Consider the following 8,663-nt stretch of genomic DNA (forward strand, 5'->3'; position numbering starts at 1 on the left):
TTCCATAACGTAATGAGGAGTTAACCCTTGTGTCGTGTCGTGTCAGTCACTTGTCAGCCGCACAGACTCTTTGTGGGGAGGCTGACCCCTGGCATTACCCAGAGTGCTGCAGGACTATAGCCCAGGTTAGAGGACACGCTAGTTGAGATTTGGAGGTATAAAAACAAAGATGGAATTGATTTCAAAGCCCAACGCCACAGCCGCCATGTGGGAGCACTTCAGGTTCAAACCGAATGGCCGCAGTGATGTTTATTTATTGATCTTTGACATGTATTGCCCAGCAAAATTTGTTATCGTGACAGGCATGACATGCAAACATTAGTCCAGCAGACCCTATTAGTGGTTAGGGAGATAGCTTACATCATTGTAGAGCAGTAAGGAACAAAAACACAGAGAAAAACTTATGTGTTGCCCCATCTCTATCTGCCACCCAGTGGTCTGTATGAGCTTAGTCATATTCTGTATCTTAATGTCTTTGTATCTCTGCCTCGCCTCCTTTTTGTTACTGATTTTTCCCTGAGAAATACAGTAAAAGTGGACCTACTTTGTCAAATGAACGGTACATGGATTAATACATTCAAAAAAAGAAGATTAAAGGTTAGAGAACTTTTAAAGAATTGATAAATAAGCTAATTACTAATGTTAATAAAAATAACCAGGGCTAATACTGTAGATCCTTTAAATATAATTTGTCACACGTTGTGAGGATACTTTCAATTTCCTAAAATAGAAGAACTTTGCCTGTGCATCCCTTTAACAAAGCTCCAACACTGCTGATGCCCATGCAGTAAATGCTGGTATGACTCCAGTGCATCCTCTCTAGAACCTCTGTAGTCACTTGGCTGTACTCTTCACTAACTGCTGACAGCTGTGGAAAAGTTGCCTGTGCTCTCTAACAAAGTGCTTCTCTCTGTCTACCTGCGGACATGTCTGTCTTTGCAATTCTTCCCCTCTGTCTGTCTCAATCCCCTCCCCTCGTCCCTCTGGTCTCGTCCCTCTGTCTGCTTGATTCTGCCCTCGCTGTCCCAGCCTTGTCCCAGTTCCAGGTCCTCTGAGGTATCAGAGACTGGGCAGCTCCACAGTGACCCCTCTCCTCTAGCTGCCGCTAGTGCACCTCAGCCCGCTACTGACAAGGTGAAACACACTCATCCACCAAGACCCTTACCCCTCTTTCACAGTAAAAAGTGTACCAGCATCACGCACCACAGCTTCCGCATATCAAAGTCCAAACTTGGCTGTTCATTGCATCGACTTCAGTTTATCTCCTTCAAACCTTCAAACTCCCCAGCACATGCACCAGTTTCTCCAGTTTCCATTCAGTTCAGCATCTGTGACCATTTCCTTTGTTCTGTATTGAAGACATCAGTTATTATTTTTGTGTTCCTTTGAATGATTTCTCCTCAATCATGTGGTCTGTTTTGTTTTTTTATTTTCCACTGTTTATCATTTCCATAATTTACCCCATTCTCTGTTTGTTCTATTTTGTCGGTTTCTGTTATCATCCCTCCTCCCACCGACGTGCACACATCCAGCTGTCCAACGGTTTTGACCACTACAGTCCGGCCAGTTCCCCCTACATGCATAGCAACGGGGGGAGTTTGGGCTCAGCGTCAGGCACTGCCTTTCCCTTCTTCCCTCCTTCCTCCTCATCCTACACCACCTCCTCCTGCCCCACTCGTTCATGGTCACGTCCAGCCTCCGCCTTGCTGCCAGACCACCCTCAAAACGGAACATTGGGCTCCCCCATGGTGCCTTCATCACGAGTCCCCAGCTGGAAGGTTTGTTCATCACCTCGGTCTCGATGATCAACTTCATCCTCCTTTGTTCAACATGCAAGCTTTTTTTCATATTTTGCTGTTGTTGTTCATCAGTTTTCTTCTTTTATACTTTAAACCTGCAGCTCAAAAAAAGGAGGGAAAGGTTTTTTAGGTGCTCATCAAAATGTGAAGTATCGACAGTGAACACTTCATGATCATGTCTGTATTTACAGGACTGGGCTAAGCCAGGCCCTTATGACCAGCCGATGGTCAACACACTGAGGAGGAAGAAGGACAAAGAGACCCCAGTTGTAATGGCCAATAATGGTAGTGTGAGTAATAGCAGCCCGGCCTTGACCTCAACCTCAGCTCAAGCTCTGGCTGCACTACAAACATCAGCAGCATCAGTGGAGGAGAAGAAAGGAACTGTGGCTGCACCTCTCAAGGTCAGATTTAGTCTCGGTCTCTGCCTTTATTTAGCCAATCTCTCGCCCATTTTAGTTTTTAACTGCACATATTTGCTTTTTTGTTCTGCTTTTTCTCTTACCTTCTTTTACTTTACTTGCATTACTTTCTTCTTACTTTCTTCTTCTTTCTCCAGTTAGTCTAAAACCAAATAGACACTTGGTACTTAGTGTTAATATATAGTCTTTATTAATAGTTGGATCGTCTGATTTATCTTTTGCTGGTTTACTGTATGTTGTTAGATGCAAAAGAGCTCAGTATGATTTCAGATAGTCTGTCTTGTCTTTATGCTTGAAAACTTCAGTACTTTGCTACAGCAGTTGCTACAAAATATCGGAATCCTTACTTTTTAAGGCCCCTTGTTTCAGACACCCCAAGCACAATAAGCAATGCCATCTTTTTTTTTTTATTCTTGCTAGGCAGCCACCAAATCTTCCATCCTCAGCCAGCTGTTATTAAATGACGTCTGGCTTTGAAACATGAGGCGCTCTGCAACACAAAAGCAGAGACCAAAGCTCTTCACTGTAATTGAAAATAATTAGAAAAACATTAACATAGGTCAGTCTATATTTAATGCCATCTGTGGGGCCCAAGTTTCAGGCGACCTCACATTCAACTTTTTTTTGCAGTCATGGCATAAGGAACACATGAATGAACCTCCCACAACTCATGTTCCCATTAAGTTGTACCTAATGATTTTAATGGCTTTAATGAATTGTGTCTGGCTGTATCCAAACAGTGAAATGTTTTTTGTTTTTTTTCGGGTGATTGCTCTAGGCTGGTGATATTGAGGCCCATGAAGAGTTAGCACTGGCATTATCCAGAGGTCTGGAGCTGGACACTCAGAGGTCCAGCAGAGACTCCATCCAGTGTTCAAGTGGCTACAGCACGCAGACCAACACACCCTGCTGCTCTGAAGACACAATACCTTCACAAGGTACACTGCTAAACTCTTTCTTTTAGTATCATAACATACAATGTCTTGTTGTATCAGCTCATTGTTAACCTCATTCTGTTCTTTCTAGTTTCAGACTATGACTATTTCTCAATGGCCGGAGATCAGGAGCCTGAACAGCAGCACTCTGACTTTGATAAGTCCTCCACCATCCCCAGAAACAGTGACATCAGTCAGTCCTACCGACTCATGTTCCAGAGCAAACGGCCAGCCTCCACAGCTGGCCTGCCCAGCACACAGACTCCTTATCATGGAGCGGGGACCTACTCTGCAGGGGCCTATCCCCCCACACCTATCCACACTGGGGTTTATCCTCCTACCCCTACAGGTACAGACTGTACTGATGTCACAATAGGATGTGTACACTTAGATCTTTCAATTTTTACTTTTGTTTACTTAAGCCAGGTATCATGTTAAACATACTAAATAAATGTTTTGTTCCTCTTTCTCTTTATGTCCTTTAGTATCTTGTTATTGTTGTTAATGAATCACAAAAGCTTCTGTATAATATACTGAAATGTACTTTATTATTAGTAAAATAGTTTAAATCATAATTTTTGTTATTTCATTGCAGGCCCAGGTCAGGGATTTTATTCTGGATCCAGTTCCCATAATGCCTCTGGCTCCTATTCTACAGGCCACGGTCCAGTTATCGTCACCCCTGGGGTTGCCACAATCCGCCGCACCCCCTCTTCAAAGCCTTCCGCCCGCCGCTCAGGCTCAGTTGTGGGCGCAGGCCCCATCCCTATCCGTACGCCTGTCATCCCTGTAAAAATCCCCACAGTGCCGGATATGTCTGGAGCAGTTAATGGGAGCAGGGGAGCAGAGGAGATGGGAGGAGGAAGAGGAGAAGAAAGCCCAGATTCGCCAACATGTGCAAAAAGGGAGAATGCTGGCATGCTGCCTGTGATTTCGTGGAGTGGTCAAGCTACGACCAATCCTCCCACCGTACCCCTGCTCAACCAGCAGCACCTTCACAGTGATGTAGGGCAGGAAGGAGGAGGAGAGGAGGCAGGAGAAGAGTTAGAAGGCAACATGCTGGTGGCCATCCGCAAAGGGGTCAAGCTCAAGAGGACCCTTACCAACGACCGCTCCGCACCACGCATTGCATGATGACCTAACACAAGAAACACGTGAGCTCATGTCACAGGAGTGAGGCTCTCCCTTCATTGTGTCTGTAAATGAGGTTGAAGGCTTTAGAAAATATGTTGCTGATAGAAATGATTTAAAAGGCTTCTTGTGCCAGTATGAGAAATGCATTCCACCTATTAGACATGTAGTGTTTCTCATCCTGTAGATGTTCACCTGTGAGAATTCCTCACTGCAGAAGCCACCTGTTGTGACTCACTATAGAAAATATAGAGAGATGAAGTTGTTCAGGTTCACATTTTCTGATTTGGCTTACAGTGCCTCAGAAATACTGTAAGGCCAGGTATGTTAAAACATTTGTTTGGAATTTAATGTATCACTAGTGGTAGATCTTTGTAGAGAATGAGGACAAGACCACAGAAATGAGGTCACCCAATAAAGGTTTTTGGCCTAGCACTAAAGTGGTTTTACAAATCCGAGCCCATAGCTGTGTACTGACAGTGTAAAGGACAGAGTAGCATTACGTTCATTTCTTTAAGAGGACAGTGAAGACATATTTTACACACATGTATCCAGTATTCTTCCTGAAGCAGAGGGTTGGACAAGGACAGTGTGTCTGCCTCTCCTCGGTGTAAAAAGACACTGTGTATAATATGTGTACTGTTTAGGGAATGCGTTGTACCATCGTGGGACAAATAAGTGGTCTAACTGCCCAGTGACTTGGCAGAAGGAGCCTAATAACTTATGCAGGTACTTCACAGCATCAAAAGAGCTCCAGTGATTTTCCATTGCACCATCACCTGAACTGCATTGACGGCTTACTTGGAGGGACGCCCTGATGTTCTGCAGGAAGGTACTGTGCTGTCGAAGCTATCTTCCACTCACAGTTGAAATACTTCTATACGCTGGATGACCACAGCAGTACGACCAACACAGAGAGCCCTTTGTGTTGCAGCCTGAGTTTGTAGGGGACTACAGTGTGACTTAAGTGTCAAAAGGTTGATGCCGTGACATTAACAGACACTGCAAGTTGTTTTAGCTTTAGTATTTACATGATCTGTAAAACATTTTGCACGTCTCTGTCGCTGAGGAGTGTGTTGGTGCTCCTCCACCGTGCCACAATCACAAACGTTTCACATCTTTATACAGGTTGTTTTATTGATTTCATATAATAATCATCAAAACTCCATTACCTTTTTGTTGTGAATTTCATTCACGACAATTTCATTTATCATAATGTCTTTCCAGTATGAATCTCATTTAATCTGCAAAGTCTACATGCTGAGCTTTGTAGAACTCCTCAGAGGTTTGTGTTTATATATTAGCGCATTCTTTTTTGTAGCATTTATTAGCCCTTCAGCATCATTACTAATAAATGTCAAAGTACAGATGTGCCACATTAAATCAAACGTTAAATCAAATGTATATATATTAAACATTTTATAGAAGTTAATAAGGACAGATATTTTTTGATGTTTTCAAAGTTATGAGTAGAGTTGTAAAAAGCATACTGCTTTTGTTCCTTCTGGTTGCTGTTATATTGAACTCTGTGTTGTCTTGTTTGAAACGCAAGAAGCATGCATGCTCATGTTCTTTTGATGATTTACATCTGCCCTCTCCGGTTCTGTTGATTTTTGCAGCAGCAGCATCAAAGGTGACAGATTTTGTTTCCCTAAAAATTAGGAAATCACAAAATGCATCACCATAGACACAAATTAAGATATTCTGTTTCATGTGGACGATAAGATGTTTTGGAGGTATGAGGCTCTTCCTCAGACTGCAGCGCTGCAAGACATTAGGCTGAAACCAGTTAGTCGTATCTATCTCTATTTCAATTTGCATTTCAGTTGAAGCACTGTGAGACTGCGGCTACTATAACATGTATGAAACTAATGTAAATGTTATATAGTTATACAAGTTAGTCCAAGAACTCACAGGTTTTTAATTTATTTTCTTCTTCTCTCCCTCTTTTCCCCTCAACCTATTTTTGTACGTATATAAAATATCAGAGTAATAGCGTTGTCTCGTCTATCCATGCATGTGCTGTCTGATGATGTGTTTCATCAGTGAAATGTTCACGACCGTCCTGCAACCATTCATTCAAGTCCCTTATTTCACACATGTGCATAATTGCACTGCAGTTATCACAAAAAAAGTTAAACAAGTTTTGGTTTTAAATGGAAAGGCCTGCATCAGTATTATGAGGTCACATTTTGGGACAAGTGGATGCAGAGCCCAGTCCAGGTTCACTGTCAGTTCTGGTGCATTTTTCACAATGAGTTTGCCTGAATCATCATTTTATCATTTGTAGAAATGAATACTTTTGTGTTTAAGTCATATTTAGGAGCAACTGAACTCAAAGTAGACAAGTGATATGAAGTTTGCCGGAACAGATGGTGACAAGCAAACGTGAATCTGTTCCCTGAGGGTGATTTAAACTTGAACGTTTGTACCCCAGTTATTTACTGAGTTCAAACGCTATTGAACAGTAGGTGTGAGCAAATGCCATGCTGCCCACAATGGCTGGCCTTTCCAAAAAAATCTAAGCAAGAAAATTGAGTTTGTTTCTATATTTTAAACATGTTTTTTGTGTTTAATGTTATGGAAATATACCATATGAGGAATGAAAGGGATGACAAAAGCAGAGATATCATCTCTGCGCCTGAATTAAATCCAAAGTGTTAGAAGAGGGCTGCGCCACACACATACAAATGACCCTGTACAAGTTCAACTAAGATAAGATTACTGCTTAGATGTTTCTGGAAACCCAGTTCTTAATATTGTTGATGATGTTAATATTTTTGTTTGTTGTTTTGGCCGTCCAACTGTCTAAAACATATATTATCAACCTTTAATTTCCATATTTAAATTGATAGCATAAATATATATTGTATCAGAGTTGCCAAATGCCAGTATATCCTATGAATGAGAAGTTTATAGTGTGTGAGGGTTTGAAAGTAAAGTTAAACCTGGTTTAGTTTTTAGCTTATTATTCCCCCCGAGGAGAGTTGAGCTCTCTGTCTGTCCCTGTACAGTTCAACAGTTTGTTTCCGGAAGTAAAAGGTTGTTATTTTTGGTGTAATGACAGCTTTAGCAATACAATAAAAATATAAATTTTGCTTTGGCTCCCTGACTTTTTTCTTTCAGGCAGAAAAAAACAAACAAACAAAAAACATCTTTAACCGGTAAGTTATCATCTCACATTCATTACTCGACTCTAATCTAAATCGCTGACTAAACAACCTCACTTCAATGTCCATGAAGTAGCAGTTCTGGAGCTTTCTAACATATCACACAGCCATCATCGGCAGACGGCATTAGCTCTCTAAATGCCTGTTCAAACTTTCGGAGCACCTCTAGGACGTCTCATCTATGTCGACTTAAAAGTTGGTCATCAGGTGAAGGGTTTTTTGCACATTGTAACTGCACGATGATCTGTGTGCTCATGTTGCTTGTGACAAAGCTTTTACACAAACACATTCTGAACTGGGATAGTGAGTGGGAAATATTGTCCTGTGCAGGTTCATAGGTAGAAGAGATCCGGGTTTGCACACTTTTTACTCAGAAGCATCATTTATGCGAGTATATTCTTACCAGCACCAAATGAAAAGTTAAGGTCTAAGCTATAAATTAATGTTTTTTTTTAAATTATTTATTTGTTTATTTCGGGCATGTCAGATCAGTTACCATCACACGTTGTCTCAGTTTAAATCATACAATTTACAGGTCCGAAAGGGAGAAGCAAAAGCTTATCCAGCCCTGTTACCCACAGAATGCATTATCTTCATCATACTATTTTTCTTATGACATTTGACATAACATGTTTCAATTGTACCAGCTTGCCTTAGTACCATCTTTTATCTGCACATTGTTGTTACATGTTTTATAATTTAAAAAAATTAAAAAGACAAAAATATCCTGCTTACGCACAAGTTAACATTTGCCTCGTACTGTGCTTTTCAGTGTCAACTATTTGGGTACAAGCGTTGTTTTTACTCCCATCCCGTCTCAACAGTGTCTGCTGACTCCTACCTTTGACCTTCAACGACCTTCATCCTGGGTCATTCTGTAACCATTAATAGTCATATTTACATACTTCTTTTTGAAGACACTTAGTCTTGCTGATTTTTTGACCTAATCTAGATCATTCCACTGTCTGCACCCGTGACCGACATGATAAAGGATTTTAATGTAGTTTGTACCTTTCTCTGCCTGAAAACCATGTTCCCTCTCAGATTTTGTCCCTCCTCTCTGTCAAGGAATAATATTTTCTAGGTTGTGAGGGAGGCTTTTGTTTGCAGCCTTGTACATCGTCTGTACTGTGCGATGGTTTATTAAATCCTATAATATGAGTATTTTTGATTTGATAAATAATTGATTTGTATGTGCCCTATAAT

At 41.2% G+C, this 8,663-nt stretch overlaps 1 protein-coding gene across 2 annotated transcripts in view; it reads left to right on the forward strand.

Annotated features, from left to right (window-relative positions):
* The window catches only part of LOC310950592 (protein MTSS 1-like), a 58,844-nt gene extending 51,504 nt beyond the window's left edge, over nucleotides 1–7,340 (forward strand). For both annotated transcript variants that reach the window (XM_083918490.1, XM_083918491.1), the window contains exons 11-16: nucleotides 1,030–1,134; nucleotides 1,533–1,778; nucleotides 1,991–2,203; nucleotides 3,000–3,159; nucleotides 3,248–3,505; nucleotides 3,752–7,340. In XM_083918490.1, the coding sequence (XP_083774616.1) occupies nucleotides 1,030–1,134; nucleotides 1,533–1,778; nucleotides 1,991–2,203; nucleotides 3,000–3,159; nucleotides 3,248–3,505; nucleotides 3,752–4,290 (1,521 nt within the window). In that variant the 3' untranslated portion in view covers nucleotides 4,291–7,340. The remainder of the gene's footprint in view (nucleotides 1–1,029; nucleotides 1,135–1,532; nucleotides 1,779–1,990; nucleotides 2,204–2,999; nucleotides 3,160–3,247; nucleotides 3,506–3,751) is intronic.
* Nucleotides 7,341–8,663: the final 1,323 nt, after the last annotated feature.

The sequence above is a fragment of the Echiichthys vipera genome, assembly GCF_963691815.1.
Source record: "Echiichthys vipera genome assembly, chromosome: 8".
Taxonomy (NCBI): Eukaryota; Metazoa; Chordata; class Actinopteri; order Perciformes; family Trachinidae; genus Echiichthys; species Echiichthys vipera.